Source organism: Lepisma saccharinum, chromosome 2 (assembly GCF_977018435.1).
Source record: "Lepisma saccharinum chromosome 2, izLepSacc3.1, whole genome shotgun sequence".
NCBI classification, from domain to species: Eukaryota; Metazoa; Arthropoda; class Insecta; order Zygentoma; family Lepismatidae; genus Lepisma; species Lepisma saccharinum.
Window position 1 is genome coordinate 18,915,023 of NC_139230.1, and position 24,749 is coordinate 18,939,771.

At 37.7% G+C, this 24,749-nt stretch overlaps 1 protein-coding gene across 3 annotated transcripts in view; it reads left to right on the forward strand.

Annotated features, from left to right (window-relative positions):
• The window catches only part of LOC145983943 (uncharacterized), a 305,676-nt gene that overhangs the window by 255,448 nt on the left and 25,479 nt on the right, over nucleotides 1–24,749 (forward strand). For 2 of the 3 annotated variants that reach the window (XM_083117135.1, XM_083117136.1), the window contains 2 exons: nucleotides 12,060–12,183; nucleotides 20,347–20,702. In XM_083117135.1, coding sequence (XP_082973261.1) covers nucleotides 12,060–12,183; nucleotides 20,347–20,702 — 480 coding nt within the window. Of the gene's footprint in view, nucleotides 1–1,364; nucleotides 1,671–12,059; nucleotides 12,184–20,346; nucleotides 20,703–24,749 lie in introns of those variants that run through there. The other variant, XM_083117137.1, reaches the window with a different exon arrangement.

Below are 24,749 nucleotides of genomic sequence, written 5' to 3' on the forward strand. Positions count from 1 at the left end.
CGGCATCTCCGCCAGCGCCGACCGCCACGCTTCTCCCGATCTCTCGGCTGCAGATCGAAATGGACGCACGGTACGTCATGATTGATGAGCTATGACTCGAAAAGAAAAACAATTTCATGAGTATGTCGGGATTCGAACCCGGAACCTTCGATTACGAGACTAAGAGTCGTCCAATGAATGCGCTAGACCGTCAAAGTAGCAATCACATTGTCGTTTTAATATAAATAAATTTATTTTAATTTTTTCCTTACGCCATTTTCGATTTAACTGCTTGTATTAAATTCTAAATTTTGTTTTGGGTTTCTATCTCAACATGTTTCTATTTATTCTTATTTACGTTTGCGTTATTTTGTATCCGTTTACTCTGCACTTAATTTCCTCTACTCGGGTTATTGATTTCATTTTCTCACATTCCTTTCTATATTTTCTGAATGTTTCTCCTGTAGTTCGAATAAATTTCCTTCCATATCATCTTGCATCAATTGCATATTGCAACATTCCATGGAGGTACATGGGGGTACGACCATTGATCTCGGTCATTTGTGAAGGTGATGTTATCAGCACCACGCTTCGGTCTCCTTTATCTTCCAGGGTCGCCCACGGCTACTCACTGATTAAGGGCTGGTCCTGGTGGCACTTCTGCAGAGACATCTTCGATAAAAAAATAATAACCTAAGATCACTTACTTAACAAGTCTACAATACACAGAAACTAGAAACCCTATATTAGTTTCGTCATCAGTATGTATTTACTCCTTTTAAGTTGCATCCTTAACTGTTATACTATCCCGTTACGCAGAGATGTATTTTGGGTTGTCTATGTTTAAGGATGCGACTTCCTCTTCGATGAACCGGAAGTATTTCGTTATTATTATTATTATTATTATGTTCATTCTAGCATCAGAGTCTTTTAATGACCTTTCTTATTTTGAAATAGGTTCTTCTATTTCGATCTGTTTTGTATTAATTGCGTTACTAACAAAAGTTCGCTCTCGACCTCTGTTTTGCTGCATTCGAACGTAGTGCCTCAGAAACTAGGGCGCTACGACACTGCGTTCGTCCCAACCACTTTCATTCCATGAGTTGGCAACAGTGTCCGGCGATCAATTCGCCTAGTCAAGGTTTAGTCAATGACGTTGCAGACATCGACTACGTCAGCAAGCACGCAGGCTTGGCTGTACTACGCGATCACCCAGTTTCCAGACGGTGGAAACCCATCTCTGCGTCGAACGTGATTGGCCAGACGGCACGGTGGCGCACTGCTGCGTGGGCAGAGCATCGATTGTTGGTTTCTGACGTCACACAGATCGAGTTGAGAGCTTCATTCAGTTTCGTCGGCGTGTAGCGCGAGCCGCAGGTCGGTAAACGACGTGGCTAATTATCAAACCAGCTGAAGCCAACCGACCGTGTCTCGGTTGATATCTTGGTGATATTGGCAAAAGTGGTGTTTCTTCCGCAGTCCTGTTTCGGGGACAGTTTCTGTTCTGGCCACACTGGGCAAGCTGACATCGTGGATACTTCGGATCAAGAAATGTGGTTCTGCTGCCAAGTGTGGAAGTGCAACTTGAAGACATGCTTAGGCTCTCTGGAAGTATGGAAAGCTTGGAACGGCTGGGGACACGTTGTGTATCCTTCTAAAACTACTTCTACTTCCAAAAACTTTGGCGAAAGGTTAGTGCAAGTTTTCGAAAGTTTCGTGACACGTTTTGCGTGCTACTGCGGGTCCCGCAGTGACGGTGTTTCTCTGCGTTGCTCGCGGTTGCGAGATACTTTTAAAGTTCTGTAACTCTCTCTAAGTTACAAACCGGAACATAACAGGCCTGTATTATTCTGTAAATATGTTCCCACTGTATTGTGCAAGCACTTTCCTCTTGCCACACGGCGCTGGATGGGTATACTGTTTACGTTTGCGTGTCGTGCCGGCTTCGGTAGCGGAGTGGTTAACACGGCGTGCTACATCGCCAGTGGTCCCGGGTTCGAATCCTGGCCTTGGCATGGGTGTTCTTTGTGATTTGTCCCTTCATCAATTTTATCATATCATCACTCATTCTCAATGTCGCAATTTGTCAGAAAATCGACGCGAAGTAACAAAAATAAAAATAAAAAAAACTTTTGCGTTTCGAACGATATATCAATATTAACCATGAACTATAACAAAATGTGGTATTGAAGGTCAGAGAAAAATTACTGAAAAAGTAACTTAAATCTAACGTTTGTTTTAATTTTCTTAAGTAGCCCCATAGAAAGAGAATTATTCGTTTAGGTTATCTATAGTGGAGACATAAGAGACTTGTTTTATTTCTTTAGAATAATTGGCTAGATAGATACACAACTCAAAAGATATTACCCTGTTTTCAATTATTTGTCAAAATATAGAACCCTCCAATTACTTCGCTGACAATGTTCTTTACCTGGTAACCAAAAGTTCCGTGGTTCGACCCTCGCGAGACTCGGACGACAATAAACCTGAGAACCTCCTAAACTAAAATTAATTAATGAGAACTTCATTAAATTAATATAAGGTCAATATTATAAATTGATTGAGAAATTGAGCTTCCAATTCAAGGACTTTCAAGAGGGGTTATATCATACGCTTCCACTTTAATAAACTCAAAATGGTGTTGTAATGGATTAATAGAAACGCAAATGAAACATGCCTGTGCCGGAACTCAATCCAAGACGGATGATGTCACAACATGATAAGCAAACCGCTAATTTACGGAGGAACGCTGAATAATAGAAGTCTCACGGAGTTCAATTTTCTTCTTAATGTGTTGAAAGATTTCTACAAAAACTATTTTTAGCACTTATCATAGTTTGTTGATGAAAAATCTCACACCATTGAAGTACGAGTTGAAAATCTATATAACTCAAAAACACTAATATACTTTCGCCGTAAATAATGTAGCAATATTCCTAAGTATACAGATGAACGGAAATATATAAATGTCTTTTCAGTTTTATCCCTTCTATTTAACACTATATTGTATTAAGATAATCTTGCAATTATCATTCTAACATTTGGAGAGACTATTCAAATTTAGTATTAATAGCTACACATATAATATATATATATTAATAAAAATAATAGTCTTTTGCAATAATATTTGCATTGTTGTTGGTTGCTTGCATCTACACGACAACTAATTCGTTTTTAATTGGCCAAGAAAATCATCGTATAAAATCGTAGGAAACCAAATCGGGCAAGTAGGTTGGGTGATTCTAGTTTTGTGTCGTTTTGTTCGCAAACGAGAGTTAATCGCCAGGAATGTTGTTGGATCCAAACTTCCTATATTTCTGAAATAAATAATTGGTAATTGATTTGTTTGTTTGCTGTTCCATGTGTCGGTGTCTTCTATCCATTAGTACTTTAAAGTTCTTCTTTTTGTCTGGATTTTTCAACAACTTTCCTACTGTATAAAATATACATTTGTTGCAACAACAGAGAAGCAACAAACGTCAAAACATTGTGTTAATGAAGCTGAGAACAACATTTTAATTACTCACTCTCTGTAATTTGTTCTCATTTACGATGCCGTTTTAATTTCCCGTGATTCATGGAATTCATCATATGCACCGAGGGATTCCAATAGTTAATCAACCGAACTCATAGTGGTGAGATTTTTGCTCGTTCATTTGCAAAAATTGCCATTCTCTTTGAATAGATGAATGTGTATTTTGTTACGATGCTTTTTTGGCCGCATAGGTGGCCGAGCGTTAAGTAGCCAACCTTGGATCTCGCCACCGAAGTTTCCGGGTTCAAATCTCAGAGTGGGGTTGGGTGTTCTTTGTGAGTGTCCCTTAGTCAAGTTCATCACTCATTCTATAGTCGCGATTAGCCAAAACTGGCAGAAAGGTGACACTAAATAACAAAATTTCAACACGCTGGGATACCTTTTGGCGGGAATTTAACTGTCGGATATTGTAAACCACTTCACTATCAATGTATGTAGTATATGATTCCATGGAGGGGAGAAACTATTAAGGGAGAAAATAGAATAAAGCGCATGTCTTGAATTGTTGTTGAATTTAATTATATTTATGCAGAACAGAATCCGTGAAAAAAATATCGGCCGAAATATGAAGAAATATTTTCTGAGTAGTATATATTTAATACGTTCTCTGTCCTATGCAACTTTCCATATTGATAACTAACAATATCATCTGTTCGGTAGCGTTCCAAGTATTTTGTAAAAGGTGGATATGGACATTTATGGTGTATATGCATTTTTATTCATGTATCACAGGGCCTCACCGATGGCTTACAACCTGACTTTCACAAACAATTTGTGAATTACTTACATCACATATTTCAAACTATGTCGTCAACCAAAAATAATATTTTTTATGCCAAATTCTTAAATGTACTGTATCCTAGTATGCAAAAACCTTTATATGTAATCATGAAATAAGTTTGTTCCACTCAGCTGTAAATAGTTAAATCACAGTAATAAAAAAAAAAAGTGGTAACATCGTCGCCTTGTAATCAAGGGGTCCCGGGTTCGATACCCGGTGAAGGCACATTGCACAGGGGTTTGAATCCTAAAAAACTGTAGGTTCAGTCCCGATTACTCCATCTGTGCATAAAAGTGGACTTAAAACCCTAACTCAAACACGAACTCGTATATCTCAGTTATTTTTTTAAAGTCCAATGAGTGTATATTTTCCCACCGTCCTTGTTATGCCACAACAGATGTCATCAAGAAATCAAATAACTATAGTTCACTTGTTATCCGTGTTAATAAAGTTAAACTAAAGGAACAAAACTTTTAACAAGCTACAACTTCATATCTCTTCACACATGCATAAAAGGGAGTAGGAGCACACACGCGCGCGCGCGCACAAAATTTCATGAACCTTTAGAGGAATTTATCTCGCGTTATATCTAGGCGGTCGTCATTCAACCCATCCGCCAACCAGTTCTTGCTTTTATGCTTTTGTGAAAAGGAAGCGTGAAGAAGGCTCATTGGAAGTGCAAAACCGTCGTCAGCTGACATAAACAAGGTCACTATTGAAGGTATCTTATTTTTAATTTTCCCAAACACCAATTTACTGGATGTACAGTCACCCACAATAAACAATACACCTAGATTCTGAAATACTAGCTTCACTGCAATACGTTGTGTGTGTTGCCTAGCTCTACGGCGATGAGTGAACTTTATGTTGTGGACTTGAGGACTGTACGTGTTCTTTCAAATGGAATTGAAAAAGCGGCCAAGTAATTAGAAAAAACTATAACGAATGATTTCAGCGTAATGTACGAAACTATACATCTTTGAAAAGAAACACTTTGAATTATATTTATATGTCACTTTCCTGCTATGTCACGAGTTTCTTTCTGACCGAAATCAATTTACTGGGTCTATTTATCTTCGCATATTGATATATTTTCTCTCTAACGTCTGGATCCATGGCCAGTATAATCCTACATGGGACTGTGTTGTGTGTTGACCCTTCATCTATTTCATCTTATCACTATTCATCCTTATCTTCACAATTAGCCAAAAGTGGCAAAAACGCGAAGAAAAATAAATAATTCAATCATTCATGCTATCTTTTCTGGAATGTGAATTTCTCTGAAAAACACAGTGAAGAAGCGCAAACACTTTTGTTTGTAGTGAACCCAGAGCATCCCAATACGTATGGTAGTCGTGGGATCGCGTATTGGATTTCAAGTTGTGTAACTATTCTCATGATTTCGATTACACGTAAAACTACCAAGCCATTGTAAGTTGACTTCTGCAGTGGCGTCGGCTGTTGGGGGTTCACGTGGGCATGTAAACTGCCGATCGGAAACGCAGAAATCTTAAAAACGCTCACAAAATGCATTGAAACCTACAATTTTCCAAATTGTTCACACGAAAAGTACACCAGGCTGGGCAAGGCGAGGTAGGAGCACAACATGCCTTGTGGGCTTCCTTGGTATCAAGAGAAACGGTTCAGAACTCCAGGACCGAAAGAGGACAAACACCATGCTTGGTGCAAAGTACCTTGTGTATGCTTGTGGGTTAGAAGTTGCAGAGATGTAAAAAAAAAAAAAAAAAGTGACTATCTGTCAAGTTTGGGTTTGGAGGGTGCTAGGCTATTCTTGATCATGACAAGGGGTGTGATTCCGGGTTCCAGACAACAGCAAGAGTACAAATCTTCTGACGTCATCCGGCTGAGATTCACTCAAGCTGCTCATCGTGCTAAAGTAAGAGCATAAGTTCACTGCACAACAGAGACGATTTGTATTATGTTCTGAGTGGAGGGAGAAAGTAGTGGTGATTTTACAAGTATGATAATGATTCGAAAACTATCGTCGCGAACTCTGTAGAGCAATTGTTTAATTGCACCTACAAGGCGATATGTAAAATGGGCGAGCTGTCACCACGGATGGGCTAGGGGAACCATTGAAACAGTGCTGTAGCTTTCATTATATCGTATCGTGCATTGATATCAAGTTACACTGAGTACGTAACGCCTTTTCTTTCTACCTGTCAGCCGGCCTCCGTGGTGGAGTGGTTAGCACAGCGCGCTGCGATGCCAAGGGGTCCCGGGTTCTCGGCCTCGGCATGTGAGTGTCCCTTCATCAATTTCATGCTGATCTTTGCGATTTGCCAAATATAAACCAAATCAATCAATCAATTTCTACCTGTCGCTCTACAATATTTTTTCCGTTTTCACGTGCACTTCTTTGGATGAATGAATGATTTAGTTTATTTTACTTCACGTTTCTGGAACTTTTGGATAATCGCGAAGATGAGGATGAATGGTGATAAGATGAGATGGATGAAGGGACAATCACAAACATGTGGACGACACAACACGAGTCTCACAGAGCATGATTATAAAGATAGTGAGTGCAGACGCCAGAGTCTTTCTAGTTTGCAAAATGTAGTCCAGGGTATTCTACGCGGAAGGGGTTAATAATTGAGTGTCTTCGGAAAGGGTCATTACTTACACCCCCACACTACATTGAACTCGCATGAGAGACACATTTTGAGTGTGGGGGTGTGTGTGTGTGTGTGTGTAAAAGTTTTAGCTCAATAGGAGCACTTTTTCTTAAGTTCCTCGCTTTGTCATTCAAAATCTTGATTCAACGGAGGCAAACAAACAGGTGTGTGTGTGTGTTTCGAACAAACTTTGAAAGCTTGCACTAGGTCAATTTTCTTGTTCTGTGCTGATCCAGCTTAGTCTGGCGAATATCGATTTTCGCTATTTACAACATTTAATGGTCTTGAGCAGCATCTGCGAGATCAAGAATCTTATGACACGATAGCGAATGTTCGCATAACCCAAATTCCTGAGGAGTCTTCTGTAGTCGTTCCTGCCAGCTGTTGCTAGCCACTTTGCCGACTTTCGAGTTATTCCGTTTCCTCTTGGCGACTTGGAAACTGGTGTTACACATGTCGTTCATGGCGTGTTGGAAAGGTTACAAGCGCCAATATGACTGTTTTCACACATATTACAATCATTGTTTGAGGTCCACCTTTTCCAAAAGCACGGTAATCGACACTGGGCGTACAGTTTTCGAATCAGCCAATTGTGCCCACGCAAGAAATCGAACCAGAGACTTTTGATTTCAACATTAATCATCACATTATCGGGAAGACGATAAGAGTTTATAAATAAGTCAAAGTTTGTTTCAATTAATTGATTAATTAATTAATTTATATGTTTTACGTTTACTTATGCTAAGATAGGTTAATCGGGACTGGACCTACAGTCTAAAGGCGGCTCCAAACCTTTATTTGCCTCTACCAGATATCGAACCCAGGACTCCTTGAGTTTGAGTTTTTGTAAGTTCACTTTCACTTGTGCACAAAATGGCTACAGTTTAAAGTTGGATCCCAACCACTATGTGCCTCCACCGGGTATCGAACCCGGAACCTCTTGATTGCAACGCGACGATGTTATCACTACGCCATCGGGGAGGACCTGGTTTAATTTAGTTGATTTTATAAATAAGAAATTCGAAAATACTTATGACCAAATCAGGATAAAATAATATTCTGAAATCGGATATTTTTACTTGGTTTCACATGCCTTGATATCCAGATATGGGATAATTTTTCTTGATTTCAAAAATCCGGATATTCATGTTATATTGCTATACCGTAAAGAGATAATGGATAATTTGAAATCGTCTAATCAGCATCCAGCATTTATTAGCTATCCTATGGAGGAAAGTGACTATATGCTTAATTATTATTTTATTTCAATATACTTTTACATAAGTGAGGGATAATTTATTGTTTTCTTAATTATATGTTTGCCTTTTTAATTGTTCTGGTCCAAAATGGGTAGATATCATTGGATATTTTTTACATTGTGTTGTGCGCGCTCACGCGTCTGTCTGTTAAGAATAATTCATTAACATTCTCGCTATATTTTACATAACTTTCAATTAGATCACTATAAAAATATGGCAATGTATCCGATTTCTCTTAGTCATTTTGTGCTCAGTTTTCTCATCCAGAACATCCCTGTATCCAACTTGGTGGCCTAGCGCTTTGGGTGGCCGACTTTCGATCTCGCCACCAAAGTTCTCGGGTTCGAGTCCTCGCCTACATCAATTTCATCTAATCATCACTTATCCACATGGCTTCAATTAGTCATAAAATGACAGACCAGCGACACTAAGTAACAAGAATACAAACAAAATACATAACGTTTCTAAGTTCAACGAAAATGTTTACAACTAGATTAGACCCTTGAGTTTAAAAAGAGCGAACAAGGAAGTTTCTATGTCGGAGGGATTTGGAAAACGAAATAGAACCAGCTTGGATAGTTTACTGCCCAAAGTTAAATTGGACACGTGACCCAATCATTTCTTAGATGGTGTTATGGTTTTACGTGATAGAGGTTGAAATTTCAGCATTTTCGCAACACAGTTTTGCCACCGCTATCTAGCACTATATCTTGTTCGGTCTGTTATATGACCCACAAACCCTCAGCGCTGCCAGCCGCTGTTAAATAGCCTACTACTTCAAACAGATTTCCGGCACTCTGTCTTCTGATATAGGCGGTTCAAACTTACCGAACTTTTTTTATAGGGAGACTTTCAAAGCGAATACCAAAGAAACATAAAAAATATTATAAATAGCACTCGCGTGTTTGCCGCTGTGTATGGGGACTTGAAAGGATGCTTCAGGATGAAATTCGCAAATACTTTTGCCTGTGACATTCCAGATTTGGATCTTACATAGGAAACACAGCTGGTCAACGCTTTTCTGCAGAACTGATTTATTATTTGTAAGATCAAAATTACAAATATATATTTAATTTATTGCACTGCACATTTCTCGTTGCACGTATGAAGTAAATAAAATAAACTTGATGGGTTTTTCAAACGTTTTACTAATGGATTTAATAATTTAGGACCTAATTGAATTGAAATACATTATTTTCAATCTTCTATTAATTTCCAGTAGGAAGCTTACTCTTCTACATACGTGTTCTGCGTACAAAATCAGTGACGGATTATCAACTTTCTCTCGGTGGGGACTGAACTTTAATAATTACATTTTTCTTCCTACTTTGATCACTTTAAATCCTATTTCTAACCTTCTGAGTTAATCGCAACGATGAAGATGAATGAGAGGACAAACCCAAGATTTGAATCTGTGCTTCTAACGTCGTCGCAGTATAATCAAGGAGTCCCGGGTTTGATACCCGTGGAGGCACATAGCACAGTGGTTCGGATCCTACTTTAAACTGTAGATCCAGTCCCGATTAGGCTATCTGTGCATAAAAGTGGACTTAAACAACATTTCAAACAAATCTGTGCTTGGTTACGCTGGCTACTCCAGCCTGCTTAACCAATCTCCGCGACGCGAATTTCAGTTCATTACTGAACTTGCACGATCAGTGGCGAATTTCGCTGTCTATCTCTTCCAGGCGAATGCTGGGAGGGTATCATTAGCGCAGGTCACGGACATTTCTTTGTCCATGCCTTTGTTAGTCTTATTTGTTTTTCGCGGTTATCCTAACGGTAAAAATAAAAACAAGAGGCCAATATTTACCCTAATAGAAGAGAGAACTTATGAAATGAAATACAAAACAATTAAGGGAAGTTAAATAACTGGTTCTTTTATGTCGAAAGTGGTTAATGTTTCCTTTCTTGAACGGGGTTGTTTTAAATAGTCCTTGTTTATAATAACTATTACCCCTACTCGATGGCGTAGTGTTAACGCTGTTGCTTTCTAACCAAGGGATCCCGGGTTAAATTTCCGATGGACGTACATTGTATATTGCATAGTGACTTGGATCCCATTTTAAACTTTGTGTACAATCCCGATTAACGTGTCTGAACATAAAGCGGACATCAAACAAACGTTAACAAACTTTGACTTTAGATGCAGCAGTTCATTACAATTTCAGTAACAAGAAAATTCACCACTGGACGTGACCAAATATGTTTGTGTTTTGTCATAGTTTTAGCTCTGATAGTCTAACCAGGACTGGTTTAATGTGGGATCGGAACCACTACGCTCTGTCCCGGGAATCTCTGGAGCAAGTGAACGGAGGGAAAATGCAGCTTCAGCTACCAGCCGTTTGCAGCAGCGCGCACTGCTTTGTTCCACCCCTCGCTTTCTCCCCTTCTCAGTTATGAGCGGCCTCGCTCCACAGATTCCAGAGACAGAATGTAGGGGCGTCTACCGGGAATCGAACCCGGGATCCCTTGATTACAAGGCACAGCGCTAGCACTACATCGGACGAACTCCCATAAACACTGAATCTTCGTTGGCAAGATCGTGCGTCGGCCGGGCATGTTTTGTCTCTGCTTCCTCGTTTTAGTGCTTGGTATAGCATGCCAATCCGACAGGCTGTTTTATCGTCTGCACGATATGGGGTCGGCATCGTCATGCAAGAAACGCTAGATAGATGCTGATAAGCGACACTAGTGCTATTATTCTGAATTCTGTACCATTCGATTCTGTAGGTTCTTTCTGCCATGTTAATAAGTTCAAGGTATCAAAATACAAACAAAAGCTTGCATTTTTTCCATCTGCAAGTTTCGTGCGATTTCGATTTTGACGACTGTTGCTGACACAAATCCAAATATTTTATGTCCACTTTATGCAACTCATGATTTTAATTAGGGTTAATATATCTTAATATTTTTTGTCACTAAAATACATACCTTGTTAACATAATTTGTGTATATATTGATTGATTTGCTTTATTTTACTTCTCTTTTCTGACACTTTTGGTTACTCACGACGATGAGCATGAGTGGTGATATGATGAAATTGTGAAAGGACAATTACAAACACAAATGGACAGGACACAAGTCCCACATAGGATTACACTGGCTGTGAGTCCTGACGCCAGAGCCTCGTTTAGTCTCCAAAATGAAGGCAAGGGTGTACTACGTGAAAGTGAAGTTGACATTGGGTGCCTTCCGACAGGGTCATTCCATACACCCTTTGTACATGGATCACTTTCTATCTCAACTATGACGTAGTGATAATCAGGGGGGATTTACCACTTGGCTATCCTAGGCTATAGCCTAAGGGCCGCACAAAATGAGACGCTGAAGAATCTAAGCGTATTGTTTCATCGAAGTTTAATGAATAATTTTTAATCAGATGTGTCTATTTTTTTAAAGTTTACAAGTGTTAGTAAAAGTGAAGTACAACTATGATAACAAAACTTTTAATTATTATTAATATTATTATTAATTTTATTATTAATAATAATTTTATTATTATTATTATTAATTTTATTATTATTATTTTGTCGGCAGACACCAAAACAAAGCCTAGGGACCCAAATTTTATAAATCTCCCCCTGGTAATAATGCTGACCAACATTGTCGTAATCAAATGGTCCCAGGTTCGATCTCCAGTGGACGCACATTGCACAGTGGTTTGTATCCAGCTTTAAATGTAGGTTCAGTAAGTGTCAACATAGGTAACTTTTATAGGGAGAAATTGTATTCCTGGGCTCGAGGAGCCGCACCATTGTGAGTTCTAGGGTTAAATATGGCCAATGTTATTTACTAATAAAGATTTTGGTAGTATTAGATCACGTTCGTGAAGGTGCTTTAATTCTTTTTCTTCTTTCTTTCAGGCCAGGGGACGATCATGGAAAACAAAGCGTTTTCCTTCATCGTCAACTGTCGTTAAGAAATGGCGACCAGTCGCACTCATCGTTTTCGAGGCTAAGCGACGAAATAGCCGGCGCATCCACGGAGGTAAGTATATTTATATTTATTTGTCAGTGGCCCAAGCATTCTGTAGAATGATACCTTAACGTAGATGAAATACTCATTAGAATTAGGCGCGAAGGTAGACGAGACAATCTGCAGAATTATGCGTTAACGTTGACGAAATATTCAGCAGAATTAGGTGCTAGTGTAGAAGAAATTGCAGAATTGGGAATTCATTAGAATTCGTCGTTGAGTGCATTTACACGGGGCGTGATCCGCAAACACGAACTTTTTTAAGAGACCTATGGAAGCATTCACACCAAAGTGACTAGCTTCATATGCATGTGTTCGATTGGACTATTTCTCGTGGTGTGCCACGTCATAAGTGAGCAAGAATGCTTTTACGATGTGACAAAGACGAGTCTAAAGAAAAACGTTTAAAAACAAGTCTCTTCAGACTCCCTTTGTTTTGGTTTGTACACACCTCAAATGGCTTTCTATTAACCTGCTAATCAAGGTGCTCCATTAGGTTGAATTGTCATGCCTTGCTGAACCTCCGTACCTAGAGTGACCAACTTGCGGCCGTAAATGTAATGGAGATATAGCCGCGACAGATTTTGCGCAGTTTGAGCGGTGTGGCATGCCTCCAGCAAACGTTCATGGAATGGATAATATCGAAGAAAAGAATTAATTTACATTGTATATAATACGGGAGTCGCGTTGCCTAGTCGGTAGGGCGTCTGACTGCCATGCGGGAGACCAGGGTTCGATTCCCAGTTTGGGTGACCTAATGTCGTAATTTTTCCGTTCTCGTCCCTGCATAAAGCAGCTCCAATGTTCCCAGTCTCCTCAAATGAATGGATACCTGGGGGGGGGGGGGCTCGGGGAGAGTAAAGGCGATCGGAGCGTGGTGCTGATTACATCACTTTCAAAAACTGCCGAGATAGAAAACGTGTGGACTCCACGTATGTGACTTCATGGCAAGGTGCAATGTACACGGGGAACATTACTTGTTAGATACCTGTACCTGTATGTAATATACAGGCCACAATGTAGAATTAAAAATTACAAATTTGCATGTTTCTTAGTACTAACCTACATGTCCTTGTTTAGTGATGTTGCAGAACTAAGTGTTTCTTATATTCTTGTGTAAACTGAATTAACGAAAGATAAAACAAAGCGCAACTGTCCTATGGGAGCATCTTGTCTATGCATTCCAAGCTGTAAACAAAATATTACATTTCTTGTTCGTAAAAAAGATAGAAAATGTATTGTTGTCACAAGACAGACTAAGATATGAATTCCGATTACTAAAATTTTACTTACTTCTGGATGCTTTGACTACTGAAAGACATGGCGTCACTTCCACACGCCGAACTCTAAACGTGCATGAACTACCAGTCGACTTAAATCTGTCTGAACTCAAAGTTCGCCGAACTCATCTTACATCGCAATGTATTTGGCGGTATAATTTAAATTATATATTAATTTATATATAATTAAAGTAGGTCAATACGGGAGCCAGGAACATTAAAAAAAATAGCTCGGCGTTTCCTGGATTTACCCTCTCCATACCAGGAACTAATTAGGCTTTTGGAACATGAATTAAATTAACCTTTGTTAATTTTCTTAAATCTTACTGCTACATTTAAGAACGAATTTATTGAGACAGAGTTAAGTTGAAAATTTCGGGTAGACGTAAATCCATTGTCGCACTCACTTCCCATTCCAGCATGCCTGCACACCGAAAAACGAGCTCTCCCATTTGTCGCTGGCAGATAAAAAAAATGAACAGAAAAGGAGAATTAAATTACCTGTAACGTTAAGGTAACACGCGAAGTAGTTGTGCTACAGATTTATAGAATCATTTATGTAACTGTGTGGATGAAATTACGAAATTCAGTTGTGGTGTTATGTTTACATTGTTGACACCATGCTATTCCATTCATGTAAACAATTGCATTGCACATTAAGTTGAACAAACAAGCAAGAAAATTGTTTCGTGATTTTATTCGAACAAGAACCGCAAGTATGAAATAATAGAAAACTTTTCCCTGTTGAAATAATGATAAAACATTAAAATGCTGAACAAGGTAAACTTTTATAGTATAAAAAATATACGTAAAAACGTAACGTTTCCACTCTGTAACAGGGTCTTCATCAGACGAATATTCACAACAAATTCAAATTCAAGAATTTATTGTGTATATTCGTCTTAAGAAGACCCTGTTAGAGGGTGAAAACGTTACGTTTTTATGTATATTTTTTATACTATAAAAGTTTACCCTGGTGGGCATTTTAATGTTTTATTAACATGGAAACAAGGCTTAACAGAATAACCATTGAAATAATGACTTTTAATACAAATAAAATGACGCAATGCATGAACACCCCCGGTTCATTTCGGAATTGGTCACAAGCATGTACGGCCTCCCCGATGGCGCAGTGGTAGCGTCCTCGCCTTGTAATCAAGGGGTCCCGGGTTCGATACCCGGTGGAGGAACATAGTGCTTCGGATCCCACTTTAAACTGTAGGTCCAGTCCCGATTAGCCTCTCTATGCATAAAGTGGACTTAAAACAACAATTCAATCAATTCAATCAACAAGCATGTACAATTATCTGTACTCATTGTAACCATCCTGTTTGATTACAACGCCACCTCTCGGAAATGTTCTGTTTTGTAAACAAGGAGCAAACCTTGGAACACCCAAGGCGTAAAGCACTCAGTGTTTACAAAATGCAATCAGTTACCGCTTCTAACCACACATTTGCACACATTATTAGCATTTTACCAACTAGGACGACGTTTACAAACAATGAAATCAGTGGCGGCTTGTAACCACACATTCGCAATTATCTCGAAAACGGCTCGTTTGCGGACCCATGTTTACTGAGGTTTTTTTTTTGCTTCTATTATATATATATATATATATATATATATATATATATATATATATATATATATATATATATATATATATATATATATATATATATATATATATATATATATATATATATATATATATGTCCTCCTCCGTAGTCGAGCGGGTTAAGGCGTTCACTCGTCTTGAGATCGTTCGCTGCGGGACGGCGTAGGTTCGAATCCGGCTCTGGTCGGAACTTATTCGGCCTAATCGGCCTACGTATAGGGCCGGTGGCAACCCACCATCGTGAGGAAATTGGGAAGCTCCGAGTGAGTGAGCGTAACCCGGTCGAGAAGACCTACAACAACGGCTGGGGGTTCGTCGGGCTGATCACCCGTCACCCCAATACTGGTCTAAGACCTCCACGCGATAATAGGTGACGGAGGAACAGTGTGGGAGGGAGACCAGCAGTCGGTAGGTAAGCCAAGGCCCTTCAAGGGCTGTAGCGCTGTGGGTTATTATATATACATATATAAAAGAGAGAGACATTGCGAGAATTGCGTGAAGGTACTTCCAGTAAAACATTAGTTCCTGTATGTGTTTATTTTCTTTGTTGGTTATTAAATGGGCACTTTCGAAGATATTCCTTGCCTTTTTAACTCTTTTTCTCAGAATATTATATTTTCGTTCATACATTTTGGAGGAATAAATGCAGCACAGTAAATTTCTCCATAGGGCACACAATTGGATAGGTGCATATTGTCTTTGTAAAGTTGATGTCCTGATTCGGACGTCACTTCGTTATCTTTGACATAGCTCGAGAGTAAGCCGACCGAACGCGCCTGTTTTTCTGGGAAGCTCTGTTCTCATTTTTACCTGCAGTGATTAGACATCCAACACGAACTGCAACGACGTTATACTCCCAAGGTCTCCACATTGTATAAAAAGAAAATAGCACAAGAAATAACACAACCTATCAAAGATAACCGCAATATCACGTTATGAAATCTCTAAAGAGACTGAATTGGCAACATTTCGTTTACTCCACGTGGAGTTGATAAGTACTGTCAGTTCTTTAAACGGACGCTATTGGTGGGAAAGGTTTGAGGGGAGGATATACTGGGCTCCACGTGAACTTGACATATGGTTGTCAGAGAGAAACTGATCTTTCGGAACTTTCTTTGAAGTAAAGTGGCGTTCGAATCAGAACTTCAACTACACTGACACTGACACAATAAGAACATACATACATAATGTTTTGATTTCTTGGTGTCTTTATTTTGATATATTCTCCTAAATATAGTGAAAGCATAATGTACAGTCACCGTCAATAAAAATGGGACACCTAGATCCTGAAATACTTGCTTCCCTGCTAGACGTTATGTGTGTTGCCTAACTCTACGGCGGTGGTAGAAACTGGGCATTGAAAAATTGCTATTAAAAATTCCATTTCTCGCCGTATAGTTAGGCAAAACACACAACGCCTTGCAGGGAAGCGAGTAGGTATTTCAGGATTTAGGTGTCCCATTTTTATTGCCGGTGAGTGTACATGTAAACATGATAAAATTATAGTAAAAATATATTCCAAATTCCTTATCACGCTCTCTACTTCTTCGTTATGTTAAAATGTATATAAATCACCATTTTGAAAAAAACAACTTCATCTTAACATTTGAATCGTTACACTTGGTCTTACAGTAGGAATTAGCGACGTTAAAATAACTCAAGTTTAACGATCCATAGCTGTAAATTCCAGATCTTGCGTGCTCTGCCACAGTTGTTAAGTGCAGAAGGAGTCGGTTCTTTCCGTCTGCAAAGGCGTGTCATCGATTTCCTGCAGGCTATGCAACACAAATAATAATGTTGTGTGTTCTGCGGCATCGCAAGACGGTGGTTGGGTAGAGGGCTTATAAGGAAGTTGTTCCAGGAAGTTGCTTTTCGTTCAGCGAGAGTTGTTCCCTCCGTGACAGCTCTCTATGCTGAAGGTGCATCTCGTTTTGCTGGGTTGTAGAGGAGTTATACATAGAATGACACTCGCGCGCGCACACACACACACACACGTACGGACATCGAAGTTAGTGTAAAGGTGTATTTTATACAGCGTATATTGATACACTTGTAGGTTTAATTGTATCTTCTGCAAATATGCTGTATAAAGAAACAAACTGCCGGAGGTGAGTGTACTGACACACACACACCATAACACACACACACACACAGAGAGAGAGAGAGAGAGAGAGACAGACAGACAGACAGAGAGAGACTGTTGAATAATTTTGATTGATTGATTGATTTCCTTGATTTTACTTCGCTTTTCCGCCACTTTGGGCTGATCGCGAAGATGATTATGAGTGATGATACAAAGAAATTGATGAAGGGGCACTCACAAACATCCATGCCCAGGCCGGGATGCAAACCCGAGACCCATGGCGTGTGAATTATTAGAAAATATATTACCATACACTGGACTGAAACTAAGTAATTTAATACTTGTAATATGTACAGATATATTATTATTACTTCTGTCATTTTTTTCACACAAGCACTATATATTTCGTCTGTTTTCTTTGTAATTTATTTGTGTACGAGCAGTTGTACCTGTTTTCTACTTATAAGTTCTTTTTTGTTATTTCATTCACATTGTATATTATAATTTTCCTGTATAATAATTTAGTGTGCTCTATCTATCTTTGTGGGGTTAGGCGTAGATCAGCATTTGCTGAACCTCGCTCAAGAATAAAGACTATTGACTTGAATTCGTTATTTTATGTCACCTTTCTGCCACTTTGACCAATCGCAAAGATGAGGATGAAGGGTGATAAGATGAATGGTTTGAATTGTTGTTTTAAGTCCACTTTGTGCACAGATAGGTTAATCGAGACTGAATCCACAGTTTAAAGTGGGATCCGAACGACTGCAATGCGCCTCGACCGGATACCGAACCCGGGACCCCTTGATGACAAGGCAACATCGGGAACGCCCCGGTGGTAAGATGAAATTGTTGCAAGTACACGAACACATGTGGACACAGCAAAAGCCCCACGGATAATTATACTGACTGGGTCCGGACGCCAGAACCTCGTTAGTCTACAAGGTGCAGTCTAGTGGTGTACTACGTTTCAGTTTTTTGAGATTTTTTTTTAAGTTCCTCTTCATGCACAGGAAGGTTAATTGGGATTGGACCCACAGTTTAAAGTGGGATCCGAATTAGTTGTTTCTGCAGCGGGTATCAAACCCGAGACCTATTGCAGGGTGTACTGCGTAGTAAAGAGGTTGACATATGGGTGCCTTCTGAATAGGGAGGGAGAGAGAGAAATATAAATGTAAATATAAATATAAATGTCTTGTAATATTCAAAACACTTGTTTTCATCCTCAACCTAATTTCTAAAATATTCTTTTCGCAGTTCATGTGCAAAATGATAAGCTACAAAGATGCACATCGTGATATTAGCCTATCGGAACTTAAATTACACTTGAACAAAAGTTTTAACTTATTTATATTTTCTAGAAGAAAGAAATAAAACCGCACGTTCATTTCAGTTCGTTTGTTAAAAATACATATCGCATGCATTTACTTTAATGGTTATAATTAAATTTAACTCCTTATAATTTCTGAGCAAATGATCGTAGAGAGCTCAATTGCTTTGCATATTAAACAACATGTTGCATGCTACAAGAATATATCGGTTTCACTAGTTATTGTTTGAGAACCATATTAGCCCGCCGGCGATCATCTTCTTACGACAGTGTTGCCATTACTTTAGTGTACCGTATTGATAAAATTGAGCACCTACTTATTACTCAACTCTTTGGAGCAAGTGCTGCATTTTCTGTGAATAAAAATGCCGTGAACTTGCTCACATAATGAGAAAGTACCTGCACCAATGGTGTACACGAGCTCGCATTTTGATATTAAGGAAAATGAGCACAATCCCAGAAACTGGGTAGTCAGTCAGTAAACACATGTATCGGTACACGAGTGTGTGTTTTTAGGTAGGAATGTTAGCAAGGCATACAACTGCCGATATATCTGCGAGAAGTCACTAGTTCGTTAACTAAGCGAGGTAGGACTTCATTCATATAAACATGAAGCACATGTTCAATATTTGAGCACCTGCTCAGATACAGTTGGAGTACGTGCTCATGAGAAGCTGCTCATTTCTATTAATACCACCCATTTACTCGTACTATGAATAACGGAGAGCTTTGTGAAGTAAATTAAAATCTTTTCTGGAAGCAAAAAATAGAAACGTTCGGATGTTAAAAATTCATGTTCCTTGCGTTTGCTTTATGAGAAATTATTTTAAACATCTAGTTAAGCAAAAAAAAAAAAATTCTACTAATCAGAAACACCTAGTCGTGAAGATTGTAGAGTGCTGCTGGTAAGGGTGTGCAATCGCACGGAACTTCCCGTTTTGAGAAGTCTCACGCTTTGCTAAAACTGAATATAATGAAACAAGATGGAGAACATTTATTACAAGAAATCCAAAATGAATGAAAAAATTAATAAATTTCTTGATTCACTTATTTCTTGTAATAATGCTTACATTGACGTTGTCTAGTGCATCAAGAAAATGTGAATGTTTAGTTCATTTATGTGTTCATGTCCTGGGGATGGGGCCTGTTTCTACTGTTAAATAATTGTATGCAAATTTCGATACTGGGAACGGTGTGCGCCAGCGGTACTTTTCCTTCTTTGAAAAAGATTGAATTTTGTCAATTCAGTTCTTCAAAGAATTGAATTAACATGGGCGATTTCTAGCTGGTACAGAGTTTCCACTTAGTTGAATGGTTAGAGCATTTTAACCTGGGTTCGATCCCCGGTGGGAGCACCAAACTTTCTGTGTTACCCAAGCATCGTGAGCAATCGTAACGAACTTCGGGCAGATCTTGACTTTCGGATGACTCGCCACAGATATTTTTATTTTATTGTTATCACATAAAACATCCAATAATTATTTTGGCATGCAGTTGCTTTATATTGTCTGGACACAAAGAGAATTTGGATTTATTGAATAAACATGTAATGTTTATCGTGACTTTCAATTGCTTTATTTTGTTTGGACATGAAGAGAATTTGGATTTATTACATAAAGATCCAATAATTATTTTGGCTTTCGATTCCTTTATTTTGTTTGGACATAAAGAGAGATTGAATTTGTTACATACAATATTTATTTTGGCTTTGGAGTGTTTTATTTGGTTTGGACAGATAAACCGAATTGATTACTCTGTCAGTGCACAAGCACTGTTGAGAAGGTAAGAAACCGCATTACACTTGAGAAATTTATTTTGGTGGGTCATAATGTTGTGTTGTTGACCCAAACTCTTCCCACAGGCTGAACCAGGCAACGAACGACGATCATCGAGCACCTTGGTGACGGTCGAAATCCACCACGGGAGCGTCGAGGAGAAGGAGTCCAGCTTCCGGCATGGAAGAGGAAGCTCTCGGATCCGCCACAACAGCGCGGGGAGCTCCGTGAGCAGGGAGAGCTCGAGGGGGAGCGTGAGGAGCAGCGGTGGGGGCAGCATTCGCAGGGACAGGAGGGCGATAGCCCCGCCGGAACACCAAGTGACGCCTCCTGCCAGTCCACGAGAGTCTCCACTCGGTTCACCCCGGAGAACGTCTTCCACCAGGAGAGACCCTAGAAGCGCCGAACTCAAGAGCCAAGATAGCAAAGGATCCCACCATGGGTATGAATATTGAAACCCAAAATACTAAAGAAAAATGAAAAAAAAACACTATTTTTCACGATAAGAAAAAGTATCATAACTGAAGTACAAGATCAATTTTTTATTAACAAAACTCTAATTTAATTTCCGACTGATTAAAATTTTAATACAAGGATGTCACTGGCTCGGAAATCTAATCTTGCTTCAATACCTGTCAATGAAAATAAAACCAGATTACATATAATAAAAGGCACACCGGTACGACACATATTTTTATTTAACAAAAAAAAATTGAAATTGCTGGCACTGTTTTAAATATAAACTAGCTGTCTCTTCACAAAGATTAATTTAATCCTACGTCATGTGTTTGTTTTCTGCAAAATTGAATGTATGATTTGTGTTACTGATTTTTATCTTCAATTTTAGTGCTTTTTCTTTCGTCTCAGAGCCATGTTGGATGCTCAGATCAAAGCAATTAGATTTCTGGTGCCGGTGGCAGCTTACCACTATATTATCATGTCGATTCCCTCCTTATCCTATTCCAGGTGTAGAAAAGTCTAAGTGCCTATAATCTATAACTAAGCTTTACAAGAATTGCAATGCTTTTGTAAAAAAAATAAAGCTTTTTAATTGCCAGAAGAGTGTCCTAGAGTCACTATTTACAATATCTTTATTTTTCATATCATATGCAACATGGTAGCTTTCTGCACAAGGAATATCATCGTTCATTCATTAAACATGATAAAAGTTCTGTTCTAGATGTTCAACATATTGCATATGCTATAGAAATAAAGATATAATTACAAGCGTACCATGAATTATAAACTCATCATTTTGATACAAAATTGTTTTCGAAAGCACATGTGTTTACTCTTACAACAACAACATTATGTATTGATCATTGCATGTTTTATTAAGCTTATCTTCTGAGCAGTCTTCGCATGCCTCTGAGACCAAGCTACTGTATATAAAATTGAAAAAGAAGAATACGGACATTTTTGACGTAGGATTATTCCATTCAAAAATATCTAACGCTATTATTACAAACTGTGAGGAAAATAGAACAGATATTCAAATCATGCCAAGTGAATATTCTTGCCCTCGTTAGCAATGATAAGCAACATTTTGCTCACATAAGATGCTACTAATGAACATCATGGATGTTGTGGCATGACTTTTGCAATTAAAATGAACCTGCTATTGTTCAATATATAAATTTCACCTATTTAAGGGGAAAAAAATTCAGTTATGAATAATTCATAACTTAAATTAATTTCTACTTTTTGCAAGATGCTACTTAAAAAAAAAGACTAAACATGTCAGCTCTCAAGTATTAATTAAATTCAAGAGCAAATGGAGAACATATTTATCGGCTCGCAATGAAGCATTAACTATTATTCAGGTTCACACCGTTACAAGTCTAAATACAAATTCAAAGAAAATGGATTGCACAAGAAATCAGATTTGAATAATGTTTAAAACAAGTGAGGCTTATCCAGCCGAAGTTAACGTTCACTAATTAAAGAAGAATTCCAATTCAATAAAATTAACAAATAGAAGAACAACAAATGGAAACATTCGATATTTGCAGACATGTCTAGCACATTGTAATTCCTGGTTGAATGTAGAAAACAGAGGATCAACGTCATGAAGGAAAATGAAAAGTTAATCCTTCAAATATGAAATACAATCACACAAAAGGAATCTACAGAACTCGCAGATAATAAGCTTTTTATTATAGTATAAATAAGCGAAGTACTTAATTCTCATAGGCTCAAAAAATATTTTTGAAAAAGAGTTTTCACAAAATACAGCTAGTGATTCTGTTCCAAATTACTATAGTACAGCAATTGCAGTAACATGACTATCTAAATGTGGAAAGCGTATTCGATGTGCATATTAATATCAAACGCCAACATTGCTTAAAGTATGAGAATGGGGAGCTTGGAAAAAATACTTTTATAGCGAAATACTGATTCAGAGGAGAAATAAACCTGAGCAATGACATTGGAGACTATCTTCATGGTGCAATGAAGAATAATAAGAAAACAAATCAGTACTTTTATATGGGAATTGTCACATATAATATGAATATAATGATATATAAGACTGGTCATCTTAACAAGCTAAATGGAAAAAGAGTTTGCAGAACTTCTGGTTATCGAAAGTGTGTGTAAACATGCAGTATAGTATGGAATGTTCTGAAAATCTGAGGAATAATTATGAAACTCAAATGCTTGGCTGAATCATAGAAATGGATTCTTGCAAAATTCAAGGACAATATATGTATTGCATAGAGGGGGGCGGGGTTACAGTTTCTCAAAATTATTTTCCAAACACCGTTCCACTTCTTTATTCAAAAAATTATATTTTAATTTTTAAATATAACATCAAAATTATATCAAGTGTATTTGCAAAATAAGATCATTGAGATTTCTGGATGCCCCGTAATAGTGCAATGTTCAGATATGATTCTTGGAATTAATGTTTAAAACATTCGCAGGTTAAACCAAGTTTAATTCAGGATATTATGAAGTTTTAAAGTAATACTTGGCAAACAGAATGAAAAGAATGAATGAAATTAAATGTCAAAAGTGGGAAATTATTCCTGTGAAGATAAATAAAGAACTGCTTTGGTTTATATTTCAAATATATAACATAGTTGATCGATAATTCTTTTTAGTGTTCAATAACTAACCTTACACGAACTAATGCAAATCATACTGATGCATATTGATAATTCACTGATATACAAGGAAACAAATGACTCATAAGTTACGGCACACTAAAATACTCGGCACCAAAGAAATGTCGCATACCAAGAGCAAATTTGTCGGAAATTAGCATCGATGACCAGACCGAGACCAAATTGTAATGAAAGTTCATTACAGATATTAGTTGTGAAAATGACCTATGTGCAAACAGGATCCAAAACGCTTGGGCAGATGTAGTACAGCGAGGTATTTGCACATTGAAGAGAGGAACAAATAATTGTAAAAATAGAAAATTGTAGACAATAATTGGAGAAGAGACGATGAAATAGAAAGCGAAATAGAAAAATTCAAACACAAATTCTAGTTTGACTGAATTGTGAAAGTTCTTTTGAGAACTATCAAATCCATTCTCCAGAAGATACAGCAAATACTTTAATCATATGGAGGATATGTAGCTATATTTTCTGTATAACTTTTGGGGATATTCAGCAAGAACAACGTGAAAACTTTACAAATGCAAAGATTCCAAATAGTTATTGCAGTGAAGGTATATTAAAGGATACAAGATCTGAAATAAAAGAATACTGGTTGTTAATATTGTCTATTTGGAAACACTATCAACATTAAATTCCTGTTAAGAATATCCCGAAGAAAATTGTCTGTGAACGAAAAATATAACAGTGTAGAAAAGACAAAGCCAAGAAACTACCATCACATACAGCACAATACATCCAGGAATGAAATATAAATTAAAATGAGGAATAATCATCAACAAAATGTGATCCAAATAATATAAAATTTAAAATATACAGTTATGACGTTATTACATACATATAAAACATATGCTTTTGTAAAGATGTTATGAAAGAATACCAAGAAATATTATCAAAATGTTTCATCTATTGTGTGCCAATTATCATTCTAAAATCCTTCTTTTCTTATCATACTTGAAAATATTATGATAACGATTTACAGTTTTTAAAATGTTAAGCTTATTAATAAGACCGATTGTTGTTAATTGATTCTTGTGATTATGCAGAAAAGTACTTCCCAAAAGTCTACAGAGATGAAATGAAGAATGTGATGCCATCGTGGAATGAAATTTATTATTAATCATCCAGTAGAAAACAAACAAAAACAAATACAGAGAATAGACAAAATGAATAATTTCATATTTATTAGTAATGACAAATATTTATTGACTATAAAAGTTGACAGTTAACTTGATAGAATTTTAGAACTTGGGCAACTTACAATTACATTAAAACAAATACAAGAGATTTGATTGCCTTTTGTGAAAGTTACTTGAATTGTGATTATTTTGGAAATGTACAAAACTGTAGAAGTTTTTGTC